The sequence below is a fragment of the Vulpes lagopus genome, chromosome 7, assembly GCF_018345385.1.
Source record: "Vulpes lagopus strain Blue_001 chromosome 7, ASM1834538v1, whole genome shotgun sequence".
NCBI lineage: Eukaryota > Metazoa > Chordata > Mammalia > Carnivora > Canidae > Vulpes > Vulpes lagopus.
Window position 1 is genome coordinate 63,764,369 of NC_054830.1, and position 26,481 is coordinate 63,790,849.

The following is a 26,481-nucleotide window of genomic DNA, read 5'->3' on the forward strand; positions in this document are numbered from 1 at the left end:
TCCTTCTCGCCCTCTGACATCAACCACCTTCTCTGTAGCTACAGTTTCTCTGCCCTCAAATTCATCCCTGGCAATGAAAAATGAGCCTCTCCCCCACCCTTGCTGCTGTCTTTCGCCTCACGCCCCCAGAGAAGAGTTTCTTCGCGTGGCAGCTGGTGAAGGTTTTTTTCCACGTCACATGATCCAGGATGCAGGGGGAGAATCCTTCTTGGAACAGAGATGGGCTCAGAAGTGAATCAGATGAGGAGAGATAAGGTGTGCTGTGGGAAGACTATATAAGAATGGACCCAGGGCTGCAGCAAGCACTCAACCGAATGGCCCCTTCTCAAGACACAGCCATGCATGTGCCAGCAGGCTCTGTCGCCAGCCACTTGGGAACCACAAGCCGTGGTTATTTCTACTTCACCACCACGGCACTGGCTCTGTGTCTCATCTTTGCTGTGGCAACCATCATGATGTTGGTAGTTCAGAAGACGGTAAGTGGACTTCTGGTCACCTTTTTTCTGATTTGCGTTCAGTGTTCCCCAGAGAGAAGGGCTTGAGAAAAAAACTAAAAAAGTAGCTGAGAAAAAGAAGAAGAAGAAGAAGAAAGAAAGAAAAAAAAAAACCCAACATCTGATACATATATCATGTAGAAAGAGGGAGAAAAGAAACAGGAACCCAACTCTCTGAAATAATTTGGCTTTTAAGAGAAAATGTGTTCAGCCGTCACCTCAAAAGTTTGCAGACTCACATGGGCCAGAAGAAGAGACAGGAACTATTAGTATTAAGAAATTAAGATTTAAATTTTTTGCTGGGCCAGAGATGGGTATCTGAGAAGGAAGCGATAAGGAAATCTGATAACACATTCACACGACTCGTTACCATGTCTTCTTCAAGGTTCTCTATTCTCAGTCCAAACCGTGTTGAGTTCTCCAGGGCCTCCTCTGTTGCCAAGAGCTTTCTCAACAAGGAGCTAGGCTTCAGTGGCCCAGGTGTATAAGAGAAGGAGCAAGACAGGAGACCAGGCTTAGGTCCTTAGAGCTAATTAAAACCTACAAGGCAAGTGGAGGCTTCCTCCTGAGCCACTGCTTGGAAGAGTTTAGGATGTCACGAGAAACCCAGAGCACGAGGGCAGAACATAGAAATATTTGTAATGCCTATTGCCTCTGAGACTGCTCAGAATACTAAAGCTACAAGCAACTATGGGTACCCACTGTAGAGGCAAACATCTCAGGAAATTGGCTTTGTTTGGAGGAAATGGTAAGATTTGTTGCAAAAACAGAAGAGACAAAGGAGGGCACTTCTTCATATTTTAGGAAATTGGTGTTTACGGAGAATCCGGCCAGTGTGCATTCTGTAGAAAATACCATATTGGTGGTATATTTCACTCATGCATTTTTTGAATGAAGAGAAGTTTTTGTTATTTTGGTAATTTGAGATCTTGACCCCCCTCGTGCCCTGCCAAGGTGAGAATGTTTCTACTTATTCTTTCAGAGCTCCCGTTTTTCTTACAATCCTGCAAGATTTCCGTTTCCCTGCAGTTGTCTTAGGTTGAATGTTCTATACCTCATGGATTGCTGAATGGAACTAGGTTTTAAGAGATTTGGGTATCTGTTTCTCAAGGGTCATCAGCTTTGAAGTTTAAATGAAGCTTTGAGGCTCATATCTCCATAAAAGTGAAAGAAAACAGAGTTACTAACATTTGATTTAGATCGTAAGGTTTATAAAATGCATCCTGGAATGAGTTCATCCATGTCTACTAAGAATAATACTTTTGGAAATATTCTAGGGCATTTTTTTTTTTTTTGGTAGAGGCTAGATCATTTCTGTAATTCTAATTTGAAGTAAACCAGAAGTATATCATTTTATAGCAATGGCCAAGGAAACTGAAGTGGTCTTTAAGAAGTTTCTTTAGTTAAATGTTGCATCTAGAACTACTAGGAAAGAGAAGGAAGGAAGGAAAGGGAAAGAAAATGAAAGGAAAGTAGAAGGGAAGGAAGGTATTGGGGGTGATGGTGAACTCTAAAGCTGGAGAGAGCTCTAGAAGTGTCCTTATGCAATTCCGTTCTTTCCAGAAAGGAACTAGAGTGGATCTTTCTGGCCCATTTTTGTATGTGTGGAAAAGCAGGAACAGAAAGGAGAAGGGGCTTGAACTAAGTCATCCTGAGAAAGTGATAGAGTCAAGACTGTGCTCGATTGTTTAATGAGAACAGCACTCCCTTTACCAATACAGGCAGCCACAGAAGCACTTCGAAATTTTGTTCCTGCTCCTCTTTCGGGAGCTTTATCTCCTTGTGCATCCATTTCCTTGACTCACCTCTCATATGAGGATACGAAAAGATTCACTTCACAATCTGATTATATGGTTTGGTGGGCTGTGGTTTCTTTAGTCTGGGAGATATCAGTTACTTGCTTAAAAGCTAAGGCTTGTCATGCTAATTGTGATATTAAATGTGCAGTGTTTTATACTACACAATAAGCTATCATTTCCAATAAATTATTCAGACACTAACTATCCTAAGAGCTAAGAAGAGTTATCCCCTTGGGTTATCAAGGAAGGCTTTCTGCAGGAAGAGGGAATGCAGGCTGACGTTAGGAATTTAGATAAATGGAAAGACTCTAATAACAGGACCCCTGGTAAAGAAATCAATGGGATAGGCCTGAGAAACTTAAACTCACATCCCAACTATCAAAAAAATGGAATGGGTCGGCGGCTACATAGCACTCTGTGTGAGGTCGGAAGGGAGCAGGGATAGAGTACCATGAGAATGGTTTTACAGCCTAAGAAGTCACAGTTCTAGGTAAGAAGCACATGAACAGATAAGTCTTAAAATATAATAAAACAAGATAAGTCATAACATATAATAAGTGATGGAAGGTTGTTACATAGGGTTTTCATGACACCACAAATGAAGGAGACAGAGTGTTTTTCCCTGTTTCAGAAAAACTTCACTGGAGATTGGAATTCCAGATTGGCTTGAGAAATTTGAAGCAGGTAGGGAAGAGGAATCAGAGGAGAGTGCACCCCTGGCCAATGGTACAGGGTAAACAAAGTGATGGAAGAGAGAAGACACAGGGCCTGTAGGAAAAACCAACAAGGATTGCCTTGAGATTTGGCCTGAAGATCAAAAAACTCCAAGGTCAGACTCCCTGTGGGAGACAAAGAAGAAACTTAGGTTTCAATCTCAAATGTTTATTGGGCATCTTACCTGTTTCTAAGCAATGGGGATACAGCTTGAACAAAGCCAACAAAATCCCTGCTTTTGTGTTGCTTATAGAACTTATCATGTAGTAATGTCTTTAGAGTCCCTGTGGTAGTTTTCCTTAATTTACAGTTAAACCAGTATACTTATTATAAGATATTCTATTCATATGGTTTGAGAATAGTAAACAGTAAATAAGGGAAAAGAAATTAAAACTCACTCACACCCTGCCCGCCCAATCACCATTCCCTCTTCCCTAAGGCAACCACCACTAACAGACTCTTCCATGTCCTTTGAAAAAATACACAGAAATTTGTGTCTCTGCAAATATATAGTACAACATGTCATTATAGTAGACTCATGTTTTTGAACCTTGCTTTATTGACTTGACAGTGTATCTTGGAGACGCTTCCACACCAACACACGAAAGTCTGTCTCAGTCTTTGGAAGAGTCACATAGTATTGCGTTGTATGACTGCTTCGTAATTTATTTTATCTACCTAGTGAAGGACACTTATATTTTTCTCTAGTCACTTTACCCACTGTGCACGTCTGCAAGTATATCTGTGGTATAAATTCCTAGTGATGGGAATAGAATGTATATTTTTCGCTTCAATAAATATCATCAGTCAGCCTCAGCAGAGATTATACCAACATACTCTGGAGGCAGTAAAAGTCCTGCTAACAAAGAAACACCTCTTCACATCCATGTGGAAAGATAGAAAACTGATTTATTAAGTAAGCACAACAGAGTCCATGCGTATCCGTCAGGATGAAATTTCACAAAATTTGTACAGCAAAACAAATGAAAAACAATAAAATTTTTTTTGTTCTGTGACTACCTTCTTATCTCTTCCAGAAACAAAGGGTGATATAAGGAGATGGGCTGTCAGGTTGACAGTAGAGGCGTCATTTCAAGTCTCTAAAGTCTTCAATCTAAGGGCCAATTCTATAAACCTAGGGACTGGGCTTATCCAGTCCCTGAAGAGATTTATTTACATTCCAAAGGGTTAGAACAAGAGCTCAAGATCCTTAGGTTTTCAAAAAGATCCTTTCTAGAAAGAGAAAGCAGCTGCCTCTTTTCCCTTTATAAGTGAAGGAAATTCCTTTTTTTAAGGACTTTACCACTCTTCACCTCCCCACCAAGAGTGGACTGAGCGTCTGGTTAGGTGTAGAGATTGTTGGTGGTAGTTGTATGGTTTTTGGTTTGCTTTTATGTTCAGATCCAATATAGGGGTGAGTTGAAATACCCCATGATGCTTCTCTCTACCCATAGTAACTGTCTCAATGCATTCAATTTATCAAGTAAAAAAAAACCCCACTGAAAGTCTTCACAGGGGCAAGCCCTGTGCTAGGGTAGGAAGGGAGGACCCATGTGCATGGGACAGAATGCCCCATTTTCTGGGGATACTCTAAGCAAGGCCCAAACACCCAAGAGCTCAGGACAGAATGTCACAGAATCCCATAGATGGGAGGGGAGGAAGAGTTTCTGTTTGGGATGAAGGGGGTGGGGGGCTTGCAGAAGTGCTAGAACAGAAGCTGAGCCTCCTCCAAGAATTAGAAGGATGCCCTAGTCCCAAAGTTTTGTTTTGAAAATTTCAAAACCTACAGAAAAATAGAACGTTAAACACCCATATAACCTTTCACCTAAATCAGCTGTATTAACATTTTGCCCTCTTTGTGCTCTTTTTATGTGTATAACAGTAAAGTGCAGACGGCATGGCCTGCATGTGTCTCAGCCCCCATATCCTCCTTCCTGCAATGTCACAGCCAAGAGAGTCAATGTCCATTCAGTGATACCATCTAGTAATAATGTACAGTCCATATAACAATGCCCACTGCCCCCTTGTCCAAAAATATCTTCCACAGCTCTTGTGCCTTGTTTTGCTTGGGGATCCTGAACCCACACTCAGGTCACACACCACATTTGGTTACGTCCATTTCAGTCTAGAACATTGCTATTTAAAGAGCGGTCTGGGAGCTTGTTGGAAATACAGAATCCCAGGCCCCATTCTAGACCCACTCAATAAAAATCTGCTTTTTAACAAGCTCCCTGGGTGACTCATAGGCACACTCAAGTTCGAGAATTGATCATCTAACAATTTCTTCTGCCCTTCGTTGTTTATTTCTTAGGACATTGACTTTTTCAAAGGGTCCAGGCCACTGCACTTGTAGAATTGGCCAAGTTTTGGATTTGGCTTAGTGTTTGTTGTGACTACCTTCAGATGAAACTTTTTTGGCAAGAACAGTCCATAGGTAATGCTACATACTTCTTATTGCAGCACACCTAGAGGCATATGTCAACTTGTCCCATTATTGGTGATGATGTTTAGTTACTTGATTAAGGTGATGACCGCTGGTGAGCACTTTTTTCTCTCCTACTAATAAATAATCTGTGGGGTAACACTTTAAAGACACACAAATATCTTTAACTAAGCAGTTTAGGCATTCCTCAATGATCCTTGTCTGAATCAGGAAATGCACCAAGGGATGAAAAATGATGATTGCCTAATCCTATCATTCTTTCTGCATTTATTAACTGGTATTCTTCAGTAGGGAAGAGCTCTCCATTGGAAGGTTGGTGGCAGGTGGAGCTGGGGCAGGGCTTTCCAGGTGAGGCAGAACAGTGAGCAGAGGCACAGCCCAGAAGAAGTCAAGCCCAGGTGTCAGGAGACGAGTAGCAGGGCCAGAACAGAAGTCAGCCCAGATTGCACAGGGAACAGCAGGAAGTAGAGGTAGCTGGGAAGAAGCATTGACAGAGGTAGATAGGAGAGTAGGACGCTGTGTCCACCAGCAGAGTAGAAAGAAGATTTCTTAAACCCATGTATGAGCCCAGCCTCCTGTAGCCAGCCATTCCCCATTCCTTGGGGAAGGAAGACTTTGGATGTTCTGATTGCCTAATGAGTAACGTCTTTCAGCCCTTGCTACTCAAAGTAACATGGCCCGGCAGCACTGGCATCGTCTAAACACTTACTAGAAATGAAAACCCTAAGGATACACCCCATACCTCCAGAACCAGAGTTAGCATTTTAACAGGATCCCTAGTGGAAAGAGCACTGCTTTAAGCCACTCTGGTCCTTTCAGCACTGCTTTAAGCTATCCAAAAAAAAAAAAAAAATCTGCCAAAAAAAAAAAAATTATCTTTCTCCTGAAGATTTTCTTTGACTTCCATTTACTTTCTCATTGAGTCTCAGAAGAATTTTCTGCCCCAGCTTCATCCTGCCCTACTCTAGAAAGGAAGCATAGCATGGCATTGAAGAATAGTCTTCCAAGTCAAGACACTTGATTTGGATCTTTTCCCTGCTATTCGCCATTTATAGGACCTTCTGAAATCGCTAAGCCTTCATCAATCACTAACTCTTGGGGTAAAGACCAAATGAAATAAATGCATGGAAAGCATTTAGCCCTGGAGGACTAAGCACCCTCATGAAGTACTTCCTTATGATTGCTCAAAAGTAAGGGAAACATTCCTGGCCAAAAGTCTCCATGACCCACCTTATAAGACAAGGTGAGGCCAGCAAGAAACAGGATATGGAATCTCCCTGGCGTATTCCAACCATTAGTTGCCTTTGGCCATTTTCAACCAGAAGGGACATCTTTGAACAAAAGCACAATTGGGAATGTGATTGCTTCCATGCAGCATTGCTCTGTGAAAGGAATGAGTCTTTCAAGGTCTTGGAGCAAATTAAACACATTATCAGGATCAAGAGAATAACCAAAATAGCTATCATTTTTCAAGCACTTGCCAACACGTTATATACAGTATCTTGTTGTGTCTGCAACAAGCCAGTGTAGGGAGGTTGTAAGAAATAGTATCTAGGGGGCAGCCCGGGTGGCTCAGCGGTTTAACACCACCTTCAGCCCAGGGCCTGATCCTGGAGACCCGGGATCGAGTCCCATGTCAGGCTCCCTGCATGGAGCCTGTGTCTCTGCCTCTCTCTCTCTCTCTCTCTCTCTCTCTCTCTCTCTCTCTCCCCCATGAATAAATAAATAAAAATCTAAAAAAAAAAAAGAAAGAAAGAAAGAAAGAAATAGTATCTGGGAGGAGTTTGCCTTCCAATCCCAGTGACAAAAGGAAACAGGAAAACAGAGTCGTGGGCAGGCAACATGTTTGGGACTGAGTCATTCCACCTGGGGACAAGCAGGTTAAACGTGATGGTTCCTCCCTCCCTCCACAGAAACATTGTTGGAAATACCCATCAGACACCTGGAGTCTGAAACAAAAGAAGTTCAATGAAAGAAGTACAGCTGATTGTTAGCCATGGAGATAAAGTTTCCTGAGCTACTCAATGGAGCTGAGAATGATAGCCTGGGAGGGTGCATTAGCCTGTGTCTGTGTCCATGTCCATCCTATGTGCAACTGACCTCAAAGCCAAGTTCGCTGAGCAAGATGGTCCATATTTCCCCAGCCAGGACCCAGGTCCCCAGGCAAGACTGGGGAGAGAAAGCTAGGACCGGAAGGCACCTTGCCAAAGAGGAGTTGATAGACAGCACTAGATACTGCCTAGGGCATAAACAACTCCCAGAAAATTGTAAAAGTCACATCTCTTTACACTCTGCCTTTCTACAGAATCCTTCCTATAAATGCAAGGATTGCTAAAGAGAGGGGGGAATGAGCGTCTCCTTCCTTGGCTTCCAAAGCTAGCATCTCTCTTGGGGCAGTAGAAAGAACACCAGAGGATTTCAATCCAGGATCTGCCACTGACTCACGAGTATCTCGATTTCCTCTTCTACTAAATTAGCTTGATGAACTGAAAGACGTCTAGGCTCCTTCTCTGGCTCTGCTTCTCTGAGCTCTTCTACCGTGGGCAGCCAGGGGAGTGAAGGAGCCCTCATCCCAGGAGCTCTCCAAAATAGGAAAAATCACACTTCCATCTTGGATGCCCTGGGCTCTGGGTGAAGGTTTAAGCAACAGGATTCTTTCCTGTACTAAGATGTGTTGTTTTTGGCATACTCCCACCTAAAGTTAGGAAAACAGAAAACCTTCTAGTGACAGACGGAGGCCTCCTCTGGCCCCCATATAAATGAGGTCCTCCTCCCAGATACTATTTCTTACAACCTTGGCCTACGTTCCATGGGCCAAGAACCTCAGCGTCACCTGGGAGCTTGTCAGAAATACAGACTCTCAAGCTCCAGATAAACCAGCAGAATCAGAATTTGCATCTTAACCAGCTCCGCAGGTGATGCACATAACGTGTGTAAAAGTTTGAGAAAAAGTTATCTTGAAACTCTCTTCTTTCATCGTCCTCGCCTCAACTTGGAATTCAATGATATACTTATTTGTATATTTTAAATGCCTGCTCTCATGACTAAACCATAAACTCCACGGGACATCTTCCAGTGACTAAAGTGATTCCTGGCACACACCAGACCAGGTGCTCACTCAATATATGCTGGATGTGTAACCCTCTGGCATTTCCCGACGGCTCGTGGAGGCTGGGATGGCCGCAGTGGTTCTACGCTGCCAGCCTTCTCTCCCTGTCCATGGATGGATATTTTCCTGGGTGACCGATGAATTTAGCCATCATAGCACCCCATTTAAACATAGATGTTTTCCTCCTATGTGCATTTGCACATCACATCCATTGACGATCATACTTTGTAGCAAATTAGCTGTTCCTTAGATTTCGAAATGCTATTTGCAGTCTTGCAGAGCCAACACAGAGGGGAATTTTGTGATGTCAGGTTTTCCTATGAACTGCATGCGTAATTGAGAGACCACAATGCACAACAAAGTTACTTAGGTTAAGAGCTTTCAACTAAAGCAATAAAATCATAGACTATTAGAGCCGAGAGGGAAGGACCTTCCAAGCCAAGTTCACTCCCTTTGCCCTGAAAAGCTGACGCCCTGAAGTGTATGCTGATTTCTGCTAGCTCCAGAGCAGTGCTATGCCAGGGTTTTGTCTTCGGGAGGCTTCCTCAATTCATTACAACACGCCTGAGCTGGAGAAGAGATCCATTTATGAGAAAATGAGCCCTCGGTGGAAGGCAAAGGACAGAGGCCCCCATGGAAATCGTGGGGTAAAAGGGAAGCTCCAGGTGGTTCTAGGTGTTCAGACCGAACACTTAGGAAGTAAGATTTGCAGAGCTGCTAACTTCTTGCTCTGGAAGAGGTTGAGGAGTTATTTTCACCCATATCAATGTCACTTCTACCTGGGTCTTTATTAATATTTCAATCCAATGCGCTACAGGAGATCCCAACGTGGACAAGTCAAAAGAGAAATAAGATACTTTATTCTTTATTGGCAAGACACCTGAGGTGCACCTCCATGGCTGAGGTGGGGAGAAAGGGGAAGGAGGCTTGGGGTGAAGACATCGGTCTCTGAGGGACTTATTAGGGGTAAAGAGCAGTGCTCCTTCTGTTACCTACTTGCTCAGAGCACCCCAACAAGACTTCCCTAATAGTATCTCTAATCCCCCAGCCCAGGAGGAGGCCCCCTTTCAGGAGACAAGTCACTTCTATCAACTTCTTACTTACCTGCATAAATATTTATATACATACATTTATGTGTATTAGAGAATAAACATAACATGTAATGTGGATTTATAAATACATGATATTCCTTTGAGTTTATATTATATAGTTAAAATTTAGATAGGATAATCATATATACATTCATAATAAAGTCACGAAAGCAGGGAGCCTATTTCATTATTTACGGTATCATCACAATGCTTGGCATACAAGCATTCAATTAATTCAGAATTTCCAACCACAGGAAAGATAGAGATGTACCTTCCCAGGTATGTTTGCCGCATATTTTCACTGTTTGATGAATCAAATATGGAAAAAAACCCACATATGTTTATATATTACACTTGCTTGTTCTTTTGTTGACCGAAGGGGGGAAAATATCAAATGTGGAAGTGAAAACAAAAACCCTGGACAGGGCGATGGGTTGCAGATTCTGGTCCCCTGAGCTGCCACAAACTTTTCCTTTTACCCTGCTCAGCCTCCAGTTCCTCGCCTGTGAAATATGGATAGTGAGCCTCAAATTGTCTCTCTGATAGGCAAGTTATTGGGCCAAGGGATGAGAGGAGCCCAGCGTGAACTAGGTCAGTGAATTAATTCTTTTTAACTGAAGAGTCAAATGGAACATGAAGTCTAAATTGCACAGCACTTGGAGGGCAACCGAAATGGAAAAGAAAATGATGTGTTCTTTCCATTCATGACAATCTCACTCTGCCTCTTTTTTTCTTTCCTCTCTTCCAGGACTCCATTCCCAACCCACCGGGAAAATTTCCCCTTAAAGGAGGTAAGACCTTGGAATTGGGAGTAAATGTACACTGAATCATATGGCATCATAGTGGGTGAACAGCCAGAAGGATCATAGCAGGGCCCAACAGAAAAGTGGGTGGAGGTGAAGGTGGAGGCTGCTCAGGGCTGAGCGGGTGCATCTGGATTCACCCGAGCAGCCTCCCTTGGGCACTCTGGTGCCCGCTGCTCTCCCACTAATGAAGTGGCATAGGCCCTCGCATGGACACGGACAGGAATGCAAAGCGCCGTTGTGTTAAAGAGTTTGAAATCTAGAGTCAGGCAAATGTGGGTATGAATCTTGGCTCTACCCCACCTGGGAGCCTCAGGCTTTTTTACCTATAAAATGGGAATAATGCTACCTACTTCACGAAGGGATCGGAGAAGCCAATCAGATCTTATCCGTAAATTGCCGGGCTTGGCCACCGGCACATAGCAATCATTAAATAACTGGTAGTAGTCAAAATGCCTGATGAAGGGAGGGTTGTAAGAACCGACCTCGTCCTCACCAGGGGGTGAGGACATTTCCTATCATTGCGGGTACTAGTTAATGCATCGTCTCTATGAGCCCCAGCGGGGATATGCAGAGTTAGCTTAACACTGAGGATGAAAAACTTTGAGATCACGTGGGGAATGTTTTCCTTGCACAGAAGGGGAAAAGCAAGACCCAGTGAAGTGTCATGTCCAAGGTCATGTGGAGCCAAACCCAGAAGCCAGATGTCCTCATGTGTTATCCATTGTTTTTTCCACCCCAGAACATGAACCCACCTCCACCCCGTAAACTTTTGAACCTAGGCAGCATCACAGCGGGATAACCAGACAGCCCAGAGAAAAAAAAGTTAAAAAGAAAGGGTGAGACATCATAGAGCTAGAGACACCAGGGCATCCATGGGCCCGGAGGACACAAGTGTCTGAACACAGCCCCACAAACCAACAGCGTTCCACTTGGAGTTTCCCTCAGGAAGCCTTAGGCATGCCTTTCCTGCTACCTACCACACAGAGAAGGAAAAGCCCCAAACAGACAAGCATTCGGGATCTTTCAAGGAAGACTGATAATTACAGCTTCATCAACAGCATGTTAACCCCGCCTGGAATTATTTCACAAGCGACCTCAATTCCCATAAATCCTCTGTCGAGCAGGGGAAGCCCTTGGCTCTGAAAACCAGCAGGCACAGCTGTGGGTCCACACATCTTTATTTCTAGGATGAGGTGCGAGGCTGGATTTGGCCTACAGGGCAGACAGAAGTTGAGAGCCTTATTATGGAAATAGCACAGGCTCTGGAGTCAGGACGTGGGGCACACGTTCTCGCGGAGCCTTGCAGGAAACCCCGGGCACACGGAGTCACTGTCCGTTTTCCTCCTCTGCTCCGTCCATTCCACCACCGCATCCACTCGGGTCTTCTGAGTAAGACCAGAACTTCTCACCTCTTGAGAGAGAGGGGGAGAGGCCGTCTTGGACGGGAACAGGATTCAATGACAAGGGTAGTTTTGAGGAGACAATGGGACCCCTGCCGTTCTGGATCACAGGTCCTCCACCTGTAGAGCCCAGCCTTCACCGGGCTCTGGCTGCTGGCTCTGTCCCTATGATGGTTTTCACCAGCCCAGCCTGAAATAGAAAAGAGAAGGACAAGGGAGCCCTTCTTCCCACGGCCACCTATTTTCAACATAAGGGGCACCCCTCTCCTCTGAGAGCACATCCTTCCCTAAAGCATAAACACGTCCTTCCTTTTACCACCTGAAGCTGCTGCGGAGGGGAGTTGAGTTTGCTTGCTTTTTGCCCGAGTGATTTTGTTTTGTTTTGTTTAGTTTTCATGGGCACAACAGACAGAAACCGAAAGCCGCCCTCCCTATATTGGTCACTGAATTTTCATTTGGGGGTAAATTTCTCTGGCCCATGAAACCCAGAACTGTGGGAGCCATGGACTAGGCCCCTTATCAAATCCCTTCTTATCTTGCCCGTCACTGCATCAGAGCATGCACTAATCCAAGGCCCACTCAGTCTACAAGTCAATGTTTCTGCAACCGGGTTTTAGAAATGTTAATAATAATCCCCACCGAGGCTAGGAAACTTTTGTCAGGGATCTTCCTGTGCCTTGTCTGGGTTGATCTTAGCCTCCATCCTGTAAGCGAGCAACACAGGGATTAGTTTCCAGATGGCAGGTGAGAAGCTGAGGTCCAGGCCATCTAAGTGACTTCCCTAAGCTTAGTCAGCCAAGGAGCTGATGGCAGAGCAGGGGTCAGCAGCCAGGGCTCCTCTCTGTTCCCTGCATGATGTGCTTCGGCCGTGCAATGCGAGCGACCGTGCTCCCTGGCCGTCCCCTGTTTGCAACGCACACCTACCTTGCCCTCAACCACAGGCAAACTGTAGACACGGCACTAGGGTGAGGTCGGAAGCAGTATCACCATGGAGCTGTGTTTCTCTGGGCAAGTCTTTCCTCGTCCTAACAGCAAGGTTCCACTAAAATGAAATGAGAGGGGCCTTCCAGCTTGGACACTTCACGATGCTCCAATTCTTTTGTTTAAGGTGTGAATATAGAAGAAAACAAATCTAACCATCACCTTGAGGAAGTCCGTAGCCACAGCCCCCTTCCCCAGTAAGCCCCCCGTAAGCAGATACAGGCAGCACATTGCCCCTTTTAAAAAGCCATTGTGAGACACCTGGCAGAGGGGAGCCACCTCCCAGAAACCCCTGGAGGAAGCTCCAGAGGTAGCATGTGATTTGTCACTTGGGGGAGGGGGGCGGAGGGGACAAGGGCAGGAGCCAGACACTTTCTAGGGAGCCCTCTGTCATGAGCTAATGCAAACTGTACATCCTCAGCAGGAAGCCGGCCGCAGCCCGGAGTCTGGGAAGCAGAGCCAGGTACACACACACTCGGGTATCAACCTAGATGACACATAGCTGCAGGATAACCATTGGAAAACCAGGCTTTTTTTTTTTTTTTTTTTTTTTTTTTTTTTTGTAATGAAAGGATTTCTTAGTCCCAACATAAGCTTCCCATTCTGGCCTGGAGACTGGTCACCAGCAGAATGCCACCTCACACTCATTCCACGGGGCTGAGGCCACAGTGGGCCGTTCTGGGGGTTCAGCAGGGACTGTGGGCCAGGAAGACCATGGGGAGAAGAACCTGCCCCACATCCTTCTCCTCTCATCTAGAAAATGGAGTTTTTCTATTTGTTTGTTTTTAAGATTCTATTTATTTATTCATGAGAGAGCCAGAGACACAGGCAGAGGGAGAAGCAGGCTCCTTGCAGGAAGCCCGATGCGGGACTCGATCCAAGGACCCCGGGGTCAAGCCCTAAGTCAATGGCAGACGCTCAACCCCTGAGCCACCCAAGCATCCCTAGAAAATGGGGTTAATAAGGACCTCCCCACCCAGATCCACCACGAGGGTGACAGGGGACAGCCAACACGACCTTTGTCTCTACCTGGCTGAGCCTACATCCTTGGGACACAAGAGCCACTCTGTTCTTTCATCTCCAAATGAAACGACTCCGCCCCACCCCACAAGGGGTGAGCAAGCAAGGGGGGGCTCTGGGGATAGCCTGGGCTTCCTGCTGCTTCTCCTCACTTCTTATTCTGATTTTCTGCTTCTGCCGCACTTTGACTCTCCCACGCGCCCACGGTATGTGGCACTTCTGCCCAAGTCACAGAACGCAGGCCTTGACCCCCCAGGGCCCCCACAGCACCCGCCCCCGTGCAGGGCCGGGTTTGGTGTGACTTAGGGTCCCGGAGAAGGCGGTAGGGCGGCGCATTCCATCCCGGGCCTGCCTTGTAAGACTTCTGTCGCTGCAGCCCCTGGGACTGTCTCGAGGGACAGCCCTCCGCCCTGGGGTTCAGCCCCCGGCCCATGGGCTCCCCTACTCTCCTCCTACCCTATTGTCCTCCCCAGCCCCAGCCCCTCTCCTCACACACTCTGCCTTTATTTTATAAAACGGGTTTGGCCACCTCGGTGTGTGGGCCTGGACCTTCCCAACATCCCAACCACTAAATGACAGTCCTTCCCGCACCACAGGATTTCTGTAGACAACTTTTCAGCCGGTTTGTCTTGTCTTCCCCACTACATGTGTACGAGGCTCTAGGGGGGTGAAAACAGCAGACACCAAGGGGCACCCACCTGTGCCCGGTGCTGGGCTGAGTGCTCAGACTCCCTGGCAGTCCTCACAACATGCCCCAAGGATATTACTCTCCCTGTGTGACGGGGACCGAATCTGGAGCACAGAGAGGTTACTGACTTGCCCAAGCTTGCACAGCTGGTAAGAAATGGGGCAAGACCTCAAGATCCAGGCTGAGTCGCCCTGGAGCACTTTTGCTTCTCCTGGACGATGTTGCCAGATGCTCAGTAAAACACCGCTGTGGTCCCTCCAGTTGGTTCTCCAAGGCCGGGCACACTTCCAACCCTATGGCTTCCTGGGCACCCGCTCCCACAGCTCTTTGTTTTCTTGTTCTGGAGCTCTGCAGCGGTGGGGGGGGGGGGGGGGTGTAAACAGCCCGTGGCAGGGGGTCTGGACTCCGAAAGTAAGCCCTAGCTTTGAGGTTGAGGCATCATGAGGCCGGGGGACTCCTTGTCGGCCTTTCCTGAGCATGTCATGGGGCCCCAGGTTCCTGGAGGTCCCGAGGTGGGGGAGGAGGGGACCAGTGGACAGACCACATGTGGGTCCTGCAGCCCCTTTGGCACATTCTTGGCCCTCCTCTGAGCACCTTCTCCCGAATCCAGTACCCAGCTGGAGACAGGGGGGCGCAAAGACAGAGAACCGGGTGGGACTTTGGAATACCTACGTTCCCATCCTGGGACTTGAAACAATGCATTCTCCCTCTCGGGGGCTGGAGTTTCCTACTGTCTAAAGTATCAAGAGTGAGGGGAGCAAGCCAGACGGCCTGACCCTGGCGGGGATCTTGCTTCGAGTACGACACTCCTGGGATTAGGCAAGGGGACCGCTTAACCATCCTGGCAATCTAGGATTGCCCTCTCCACTCCCTCTGCCCAAAAGAAAATGTGGGCATTAAAGAAGCTCAAGTAAGCTTGGCTCTCCACCGTACCTAGTGAACCCACCCACAGACGGGCAATATCCCTGCTGTCGTGTGGCCGTGTGCGATCCAGAGGCCGCAGCCCCACCGGGACGCCGCGCTGGCAGCAGCAGAGGCAGGTAGCAAAGGAGCAGCCCCCACACCCCCAGAGCAGCTGAAAGCAGCAGAGCCCTCACTTCTATCCGATAGATTGTTCTGGTTCTCCATTGCCCAATTCAACAGTTGCCATGTGCCTTTTTTTTTTTTTTGACTTTTCCCAGCAAGAGGGGGTACTTCTTCTGCTCAGGGGGCAAATTGCTTTTCAGATAGTCACAGGCCTTAAAGAGCCTATTTGCTTCTCCATGTGCTTTAAACACACGCAAAGCCCACTTTTACACTGACTCTCTCTTAAGGCAGAGCTAACAGGAGTCCGGAATCTCTCCACAAGAAATAAGCTAGAAAACGGGACACTCAGAATTAAGTGGAATAGAGTCCTGCAGGGGCCATCCAGAGTGCCAAAGCAACCCGTATGTAATCCGCGTCCCCCGATGCCAGGGAAAGGGACGGGGGGAAAAAGAGACGGGAGCAGAGGAAAACATACTCAGATCACTGAGAAACATATTAAAATTTATACTTGAATTTAGCACACACAAGCTGCTCTAAATCTAGAAGAAATCCCCATCTTTCCAATACATCGGGGAAAGAAAAAAAAAAAAAAGAAAGAGAGGTAGGGGAAGGAAGGAGGGACAGAGGGAGAAAAGGAAGGACAGAGAGAGAAAGCGGAATGTGGATGATGTATTTCACTCAATCTTCTGGATGTCGCCTGCGTTGGCTTGAATTTCTACAGGCCCAGCAGCACGAGCCCTGGACCTGGGAATGGGAGCCAACCATCACCTAGCATCTTTTGGGTGCTGGGCACCAAGCTGCTTGCTAGGTATTATCTCATCTGACCTTCCAGAAATTCTTCAAGGAAGATTGTTACTATCCTCACTTTGGGGAGGATTCAAAGAGGCTGGGTGACTTACGCAAAGCCACACAACTCAGCGAAGAGCAGAGATAGAACGTGAACCCAAGCTTGTTTGATCCTAAGCCTGACTTCCTAAGTGTGTATCATACCTCAGCATCTAGAATAGCTAGGAGGTTTAAAAAAAAAAGAACTTAAAATGTTAGCAGCTTTTACCATGTAAAAATCAGATTCACTTTGCCTTTTGAATTATATACTTTATAGCTTCTTAACTACCCCCGATAATATCAATTCCACCTGCATTTAGATTAAGTGAATTCCAAAAAGTTAGATAGGTTTAGCTTACATACTGCAACGGCTCAGGATTGAGAAGACTCCAAAATTCTAAAAAAGCTGTCAAGAAATTCAAGTGAATTCCAGCTTGACCTCAATTTGTACCTACTGGTCACGTTCTATGTGCTTAACACTGAGCACCCGGGGATGAGTATTTTCCCCAAGTGCTGTTTGTAAATCCGGAGTCACCTCGTTGTCCTTTGTTTAACAAATAACCCACCTTGGAGTCCTTCCACCACTAGTTGGCTTTGTGGCATCAAGAGAATGGTGAAGTTGAAGACAGCTCAAATGACCCTTAGGTTGAGGATTCACTTTAATTCCCAATCCTGCTGATAATGGAGCGACTGTCCCCTAGATGTCACTGTTGGGACTCTCCTGGATATTCCACCAGAAGAAGGGACTGCCGGGACCTTGGTAGATACCGTCATTAAGATAATTCCTCTCCTTCTTGAATGGCTTAAAATATTTTCAACAGTTGGAAGGAGCATTCTACACACACTTCCGGAAGCCTTCAGGTGGCCTCAAACATTCATGCACATAGTTGAGAAACTTCAGTCTATCAGACAATGCCCTGAACTTTGCTTTAATGAGCATTTCTTCAGCCAGCTGGCTCTGCTAGGTGGCATGGCTAAGCTGTCTACTATAAGATGGAAAAGGGGAGTAGGGGAAGAAGGGGATACTATTTCCTGAATATCTCCTCTAAGCCACATGCTGCGTTGGCTACTTTACATCCATTGCATCTTTGCAACAACCATTCATTTGGGTTGATTATTATCATCTGAATTTACAGGTATGCACTAACTGGGGGTCAGTAAGGAGAAGTGACAGCTAAAAGCCTTGACCAGGTGCTCTTTTTTAAAAGATATATTGTGTCTGTCTTGTCCTAATACCAACCTGGAAGGTACCTGGCACTCTGACCACATACCATCTGGCCAGAATGGTTGGTGTGGTTTGTTTTGCCACCTTGGGCATTGTTGCATCTTGATGGAAGCCTAATCAAGGCGTATGACTTATGACTTGGCAGGGTTCGGCACATGGTCCTGAAGTCACCTGCTGGCATTCTTCTGCAAGAGGAAGCCAGAAGGCTCATTAGTGCTCTTTTCCCAGCACCTCCAGCTGTCACGTCAGTTTTTAGTCCAGTGTGTATGGTGACTGCAAACCCACTTCATCCTACATTTAACCCTCCCTCCTCCATGGAAAGACTAATGGAAGACAGAGCCCTGGACTAGGAGTCAAGAGACATTTGCTCTGGACCCAGCTCTACCACTAATCTATAGTGACATCTTGGGCCAGACCTTCAGTTCCTCTGGGTTCAGTGTCTCCACTCATAGAACAGGGTCTTGGTTAAGTTGGCATCAAAGGCCCTTTCAAGTCCTACATTTTGAGATCCCAAGGCAAGGGCCAGTCTTTAGGTTGCCATTATGCTGATTTCTAAAACATGCTGTTTTCTTTTCTTTTAACATTTTATTTATTTGAGATAGAGACACAGAGCATGAGTGGAGTGGGAGGGGCAGAGGGAGAAACAGACAACCCCTGCCCCCAAGCAGGGAGCCCAACCCAGGACCCAGAGATCATGACATGATCTGAGCTGACGGCAGCTACTTAACTGACTGAGCCACCCTGGTGCCCCTAGAACATGATCTATTCAACTACCTAAGCAACATTTCTCTCTCCCTAGCTCTCCTGTGAAACTGGACAAGAGGGTTTCATTGGCACATACTTCTCTCCAGGCTTCCAAACAATGCCCAGAAAAGTTTAATGATCCTAGAGGAGGCCAAGTTTAGGCTTTTAAATCTTGCCCATATAAAAGCCTTGGTCTTTAGAAAAATTCAGAGTACTTAAGTTGATTGAAAGATGGAATACCCCCATAGAAGGGGTAAGGTGTTCAGACTCTAGTCTACCTCTGTCGCTAATTCATGGGGTGACCTAGGGCTAGTCGGCCATGAGGGTAACACTGGGGAGCACATGTGTTATATGTTTACCAAGACTGGACCATGTAACCTCTCAAGTAACTTCCATTTCTACAAACCATGCAAATTCTCATAGAATCAGGCTGCTCATAACTTAGATTGTCCCCAGATCTAAAATGTCCTCTTCTACCACTGCAGGTGTCTGGAAATCTAAATGTGTGAAGATAGTCCCCTAGATGGGATAGAGCAACATGCCCACTAAGACAGACAGTTGGAACGGGGACTGACTTTCCCCCTGCTGCAGCAAGCCTGGCCACGTATAGCTGAGTCTACACGGCCTGCTACAATAAACTACAAGGGCCCCTCTAGATCATCAAATCCCCACTGCTTTTCATCTATCTAAGGACACTAGGGCCCAGAGAGGGGAAATTCCCAGATTCTAACTCCCATGCCGTCAACTCAGCCGTGACTTGCAAACGGTTCTTATTTCCGCCACCTGAGCAGTCAGTTCTTCAAACTAAGACCCACCCCCCTCCCACCCTAGACATCGAATTCATCTGGGAAATGAATGCAACAGGGGTGTTTTGCTCCCCCTACTCCCAGGATTCAAAAATTCCAGGGACATCAGAGGGTTCCAGCTGCAGGTAGCACTACCTATTTGTAAATCACTCCTTCCTGTCTTCATAACCAAAAAAGAAAGTCATATCATGGACACACAGGGTGATGACACATGGCTGGCGAAATGCCCATCTGGCTATTGATAAGAGCCTCATGACCCTCAAAACAGCCCAGTGCATGCTTGAATAGCACTAACTGGTCAAATATTTGGGCTGTGTGTGTCCTTAGAGAAGGTCTTACCATTGCCTCATTTGAGAAATGGGGACAAGGGCAATGTTAGTTATGAGCTGAGTGCGTCACCTCTTCAAACTTCCACATAGAGCCTTGGTGTCTGGGCCCCACGGAGCAGACTGCACCACCTTCCTGCTGACGGCCTGTCAGATGTGAAGGGCCAACAACCATGCCCTCTTCTAGGCTCCTCTCCACATTCAACTGCCCCCTTCCACCCACAGCTTCTCCAGCGTCCCTTTCCCAGGCCCTTTCCTTCAGGAAGTTCCAGCAACACCATTCTCAGAGAGGGTTGCCCATGTTTTTCCTTTAGCTTGAAACCATCTAAAAGTTTCTTAAAGAAAAACTAAAGTACACCTTGCCATTTGACTTCAGGAAACACAAATGCTTCAGAATGAGTGTTATGTTGGTTGGGTTTTTTTTTCCGTCCTTGGGTTTCTCAGAATTACAGCTGAGGTCAACCAACCAAACATACAAAGACCAAAGGGGAAAGAAAAAACAGAATGTGTATGTGTGAGAGGCAAGCCCCAGCTTGTACTTCTCTAGCCACCTGTTTACAGAAGCTCACCTGACAGATGCCACCACAAGTGACATGATGTGAGGGGGCCTCCAACCAATGAGCAGAGCCTGTTCTTGGCATGGTGTGTTGGCCTCGGCCCAGGGCATGAGTCTTGTCCTCTCCTTTAATCTAAGCTAACCTGAAGAACTATGGGAAAATGAGGCTGAGTGTTATTCCAGCCCCAAGGGGAAAGGCAAGACAAGCATCCCCATTCACCTCACTCATACCAGAACCCACCTGACCTCCATGGAGGGAAGTAAGAGGGAGAGACTGGATGATTCAATTCAACAAACATTTACAGAGCATCTCCCGGCCTGAGCAGTGGGGATATATAAATAGTTGTCTCTGCCCTGAGGGTTCACAGTCTAATGGAGGAGGCAAATAGGCAAACAGAAGGAAGGTCAGAGATGACTTCAAGGCCATGCTTTAAGTAAGGAATAACTTTCCCAGTGCAAGGGGGATTCCAGGTGCTGAGGCAAATTAACATGTGTGTTTGGAGGCACCACGGCTCCCAAACACCAATACAGCCATCAGTACCCGGCCCTGGGCATTCAAGTCAGACAGCCTGAGTTTGAATCTCACTCTACCACTGACTACCTGTGCAAATGTGAATGAGTAATGAACCTTTTAAAGCCTCGGTTTCCTTATGTGCAAGACAGAAATCACTGTAGTACCTTTCTCATGCGGTGGTTGTAGGAATTAAGTGAAAGACTGGATGCAGCATGCCTCACAGAGTACCTGGGAAATCGCCATCCCTCAGTATGTATCAGCTCTTACTATTGTCTGCACTATTGCTACTACTACTATCGGGATCATGAGCACAAGGGAAAGAGGGATGGTGGAGGTGAGACTGGAGAATGCAGAAGGGACAGAAGAGTAGGGACCAAGAACACCTGTGGAGTATCTTGGACCCAATCCAGCAGGCACAGCAAGGTCAGAAAGGGACTCCCAGCAGAGAAGAGACACGGCCAGGTATGCCTCGCTGCATTTTTTTTTCTGATTCAATGTTTCACATCCCCAAAAAAGGGGACGCTGGCCAGGGGGACTCTCCTAACAGCACTCACAGTGCATTAGAAAGTAAGCAGCCCTCATGTTGTAACTCTGATTCTAACACCTCAAGAGTGAGGGCTGTGGACAAGAATGCCAGGTAAAGAGATGGGATCAAAAGAATGGCAGCTGGCCTACCAGCCCTCATCACCAAGGAGACCTTTGGGCCAGAGCGTCTTTATGGGTTGAGGGCAGACAAGGATGAAAACTGCCTCCTGGTTCTGCAGGGGTTGCTGCGAGCAGTGAGCTTGTTCAGACAGCAGAGGGAACTGTTCACTTAACTTCCAACCTCTTCAAGGCTCCACGGGGAAGTGAGGAAGGCCAGGAGGGATTTCCTCAGGCCTGGGGCAGACAGGCAAACGGGGGGATATCGGGTATATCGTGAGCCCAACAGATACCCCTCGGAGATCCAGTGAGCAAACACATCAGAGTGTGGCTGCTTCAACTGAACAGGCCCATGGCGGCCTAGACTCTGATGGATGGATTGAATGGTCACTCTGATGCCATCATCGAAGCGATCTCCCAGTTTTATAGATAGGAAACCAACATCCAAAGAGAAGAAGGAATTTTCCCAGAGTAAGTTGAATTCATGAGTCACTACAGGAAATGTATAACTTGGTTCTTCGCATATAAAATTGTTTTTATAATAAGAAGCTGCTAAGCCAGCATCACTGGTGAATATATTAAAAATATTTTTTATTTCGTAAATACCATAATGACATAAACACTGTCTTTTTCCCCTGCCAAGGAAGCTCCAGATAGCAGCCTTCCTGCTTAGATCTCTATAATCCTATATCCTCTTAAAATTGAGCACAGGAATGTATTTATCGCCACTGTCCAGTGAATGGCTTTGTGGAGGAAAACTGGTGCCTGGAATCAGATAGACAGACATGGGGGTGAATCTCAACGTTACCACCAACTTGCTTGACCTCGTATCATTGACTCTATCAAGGCATCAGTTATTCAGAGAACTAGATCAGCAGAAATATGTAAAAGTGCACATATTAGTATCTGGTGCACTCTCAAAGGGAAGATAGCAGTAATTACTATTAGGACTATCATTCTGAGCACCACTGCCTGGCTGAGTGATGTGGGACAATATACTTAATCTGTCTGGTCCCCAGGCTTTTTTTCACCTGTAAAAGGAACTTAATACCATTCTCATAGAGTTGCTGCAAGGATTAAGTGAAGTACATAAAGGAACAAGAAGGGCACCTGACACATATGGGCACTCAGGTCATATTTGGTTTTCTTCCCCCAACTTCTACTCTTTTATAAAAGCCAAGTAGAAGTAACTATTTTAAAAGAATCCTAAAGTACTTGATGGCAAAATGAGAAATAAACAGGTTTCCTTTTAGGCCCCAAATGGAAACAGAACACACTAACTGCCTCCATCAAAGGGTCATGGAAAAAGATCTGGTGTCTCCAAGTCCCCAAAGCAGAGAAAGACATTTAATGTGTGGCCTCCTTTTTTTTTTTTTTTTTTTTTTAGGGAATTGCTCAGAGGACATCTCATGTATACTGGAAAAGGCTCCATTCAAGAAGTCATGGGCCTACCTCCAAGGTCAGTAACTGAATCCAGAAACTCTAGCCATATGAGGGCCACTTCCTACGGCCCTTCTGAAGCTTCCAAGCCAGAGATCACGAGTAGAAGCCCATGGCCAAATATGACCTGCAGATGTGGTCTGTAGCCTGCATGCATTTTTTTTATAATTTGAATTTCAAGACCTTAGGGGGAAAGGGGAGGAAGCCACAATACCTCTCCCCTCTCAGCCTTCTTCACTCTTTTGTGTTGCCAACCTGGCCTCTGAAGGTATTCAGTCACCTACAAGTCTGGGGCCAAGGAAAAGCAAGTCTGCTTTTCCTCATGAAAGAGAAGCAGGCTCTTGGTCTCTGCCTCTGTCCAGTTATTCACAAGGAAAACACAAAATTGCCTTGTCCCCAGATTGACAGCTTAATGACCATGCTTGCACGTGGCCTATTTGCATATTGCAGTCTGCTTCAGGTAAGAGGCCCCTTATAAAGGAAACAATGCAAGGCACTTACACTGGGAAAGCCGAGATATGGAGAGGATGGCCAAGATTCTCTGAATAGCCATTCTGCCCATTTTAAAAATTCAATTTTGCTGCTAGATTAGTTCTCTCTCTTCAATTGAATTGCAATGAGGTTTAAAGGGAAGGCATGGAAGCAATTAAAACGAAGGCCAGCTTTCCAGTTCTGAAAGGCACCCTGACTAATCAGTGCTGATTTTCACTTGTTAGGACTCAGAGAGACTTGGCTTTCCACAGGAACATGTCGGCTCACAGGGTCGGCCAATCCTCTGCTTCTCTAAAAATCCCAGCTGGGAAGAGCCCCTTAGTGTACACTTGTACAGTTATGCCTGGCTGCCCTTTTGAAGAGAGAAAGACATTTAAAAATTGAGACAAGAATTTGTTAAAGGATCCCTCTTCATGTGAAAATCAACAGACAGGTTCTCTTGCACATCTTAATGCCTAATTTGGTTATTAATTGAATAAAACTAAATAAATATCCTATTTCGGATACTTTATGCAATGTCTACCAAAGAGCAATCCCTTAGTGATGAAGCTTTGATTGATTGAATGAATGAATGAATGAATGAATGGTCCAGAACTTGTGGGGACTATAGTCCAGGAGCTCATGGTCTGAAAAGGGAAATAGAATAATTATAACAATAACAGAATACTATAAGGTAACAAATAAGTAGAAAATTATTCTATACGAGGTAGCGGTCCATTATCATGTGTGCTCTGGCCCTCCAGCTTTAAGCATTAGAGAAAAGGAAGAGGGGTGGTTTTTCACCTGTGCCTTGAATATTAAGCAGCACCTAGAATGAGTAATATGGAAGATATTCCAGATGGTTGGAATATCAGGCAATGTTATAGAAAATACAGATCTCGAGTGGGAAACCTTGCATAAAAATTTCACATTTTGCAATCTGAACCTGAAATATGTCCAATAATTCCGTCTTTCTGTCCTTCTCTTTCCAGTGTCCAAGCATATAAATAAATCCAAGTTATCTTGGAACAAAGATGGCATTGTCCGTGGAGTCAGATATCAGGATGGGAATCTGGTAATCCAGTTCCCAGGTTGGTATGTCATCATTTGCCAACTGCAATTTCTAGTAAAATGCCCAGAACATTCTGTTGACCTGAAGTTGGAGCTTCTCATCAACAAAGATGTCAAAAAGCAGACGCTGGTTACAGTGTGTGAGTCTGGAGCGCAAACCAAGAACATATACCAAAATCTCTCTCAGTTCTTGCTGGAGCACCTCCAGGTCAACAGCACCATATCAGTCAAGGTGGATAAATTCCAGTATGTGGATACAAACACCTTCCCTCTTGAGAATGTGTTGTCTATCTTCTTATATAGTAGTTCAGACTGAACCATTTCTTCTGGCCTTCAGGAAGAAAGCAACTCTGCCATACAGTACTTCATCCATCCAAACACTTGGGGAAAAAGAAAACTCTAGACCAAGACTGAAACCACAATGGGTATTAAATAATATGCTTCTCCTCTGTCTCTTGGGAAGATATGGGTCCAGGGTTTAAAAAAAAAAAAAACAGTTTTGAGTGAAGTGTCTTTCAAATAGAAGGCGGAGAAGCAAGGCAGTATGGTGGGAAAAGCCCCACATGGGTATCAGAAGGGATGGATTTATCCCCTGGCCCATCCACTAACTCACTGTACAACCTGGAGCTACTCCTTTCCCCTCCCTGGAACTCTGGATCCATAACTAAAAAAATGAAGGGGCTGGATTTGAATCTCTCCAAAATCTCTTCCATCTCAGAAGACCAGGATCTTTCACCCCAGATCTGCCAACTAAGATTCCAAGTGGTGTTCTAGAAGCCCCCAACCAAAGGAAAGGCCCTCAACTCACACCAGTGTAAATCCAATGATACTGTTAGGATCTGGCTGCATGTCACCTCAACAGAGTCAGAATTTGGGGATGAGGTTCAGTGTAAATGGTGGGATGTGAACTGTGGGATCTAAAATGTATAAAAGAAAGGACTGTCCAACTGATCATCCAAAATCTGAGCAGCCTCCTGGTATTTGGAAAACCATCTGACCAGGCTTGACTCCATTCAAGTTCAGACTGACAATACATCAACAACAGACAGCTTTCATTTCCTGTAGGGGAGGGCTGTGCATTCAGCAAGCACTCCATCAGCACGCTGACGGTAGTGCGGTGGTCATGGTAATGCGGCCATTTGGTCAGGGATCAGCTACTTTCATTTCTCACATGATCTCTCTCTGCTCCCTGCTTCAAATGTCTCTCAGGAAATCATTTCTGTGGAGGGTTATTAAGGCCCCAAAATGTTGTTGATAAATGATGATGACCCTGCAAATGGTGAGGACTTCTGAGCAATGGAAACCTCCTCTCCTGACTTGGGTAGCCATGAGATTTCTCTAGCTACACCAACCTGCCTTGACATCTGTCCTTTTACAAAGGAGCACCTTACCTGTATAAAAGGACCATTGCCCTTGAAGTATAAAGCTCCAGAGTTTATACTTCAGAAGCAAAAGGGACCCTTGACTGCCATGCAGAAGAAGGGAGTAAAATTTGCGTTTTTTTCTCAAAAAAGGAGGAGGGAAAAGAAAAATGTAGGAAATCAGGAAGGTTTGTCAGAGAAAGACTATAAAAAATTTAAAAGAAGAAAAGAAAAAAAAAACAGCAGTGTTGGTATGGATGAGAAGGACTTGGGAAAATAAAATAACCAGGGGAAAAGTTGAAGTCATTTGCTGAGCAGTGTGCTATGTCAACCTCCTCCGAGGTCTCCTCTATGAAATATTCAGTAAAGTCTACATTTCTCCTAATGCTTTCTATGACTAGATTCTTTGGGAGGAGCGGGCATTGGAAGAAGTGTTCAATTCAGCAAACTAAGTATATGGTAAACACAGAAACAGGTTTTGAGGACCCCAAACTAACAAGTAAGGGAGCACTGGCATTTGAGTTATACCCTAACTCTGAAGGACAAATGAACCTTGCTTAAGCCAACTCATGCGTTCTTGAAAAGGTATCTGCAATCTAAGCTTGTGTACACTAAGCAAATTTTCTACTGTCTCATACTCAAATTTGAGAAAGATTCCATCCCTTCTCTGAGCAGAGGCACCTGACTTTTATTCTTGAGTGGTTCCTACTCTCAGTCTCTGTCAAACAATACTCTGAAAGCCAATAGCTGAAGACACAGGGGGCACAGCATTTAAAGGAGCCTCATAGCAAGACAAACAAGTAAGAGGGAATAATCGCTAGTAACTCCACTGAAAATAATAGGGAGTGGATAAGCTGGAAACCAGGTTCTGTTACTCCCTGAGGGTTAACCAGCCCCTGGGAATGTGATTGCATTTACGCAAGTAAAAT

At 45.7% G+C, this 26,481-nt stretch overlaps 1 protein-coding gene across 1 annotated transcript; it reads left to right on the forward strand.

The window, feature by feature from the left end:
* Nucleotides 1-30: 30 nt before the first annotated feature.
* On the forward strand, nt 31-25,904 carry TNFSF8 (TNF superfamily member 8). Its single transcript, XM_041763133.1, has 4 exons — nt 31-476; nt 10,399-10,441; nt 22,597-22,668; nt 24,113-25,904. Exons 1-4 carry the CDS (start codon nt 282-284, stop codon nt 24,505-24,507), a joined length of 705 nt encoding a protein of 234 aa, XP_041619067.1. The 5' UTR covers nt 31-281; the 3' UTR covers nt 24,508-25,904.
* Nucleotides 25,905-26,481: the final 577 nt, after the last annotated feature.

Coding starts and splice junctions, on each gene's coding strand:
- TNFSF8 (XM_041763133.1), top strand. CDS start 282: ATGGACCCAGGGCTGCAGCAAGCACTCAACCGAATGGCCCCTTCTCAA. Junction 477..10,398: donor TGTTGGTAGTTCAGAAGACG/GTAAGTGGACTT, acceptor CCTCTCTTCCAG/GACTCCATTCCCAACCCACC. Junction 10,442..22,596: donor AAAATTTCCCCTTAAAGGAG/GTAAGACCTTGG, acceptor TTTTTTTTTTAG/GGAATTGCTCAGAGGACATC.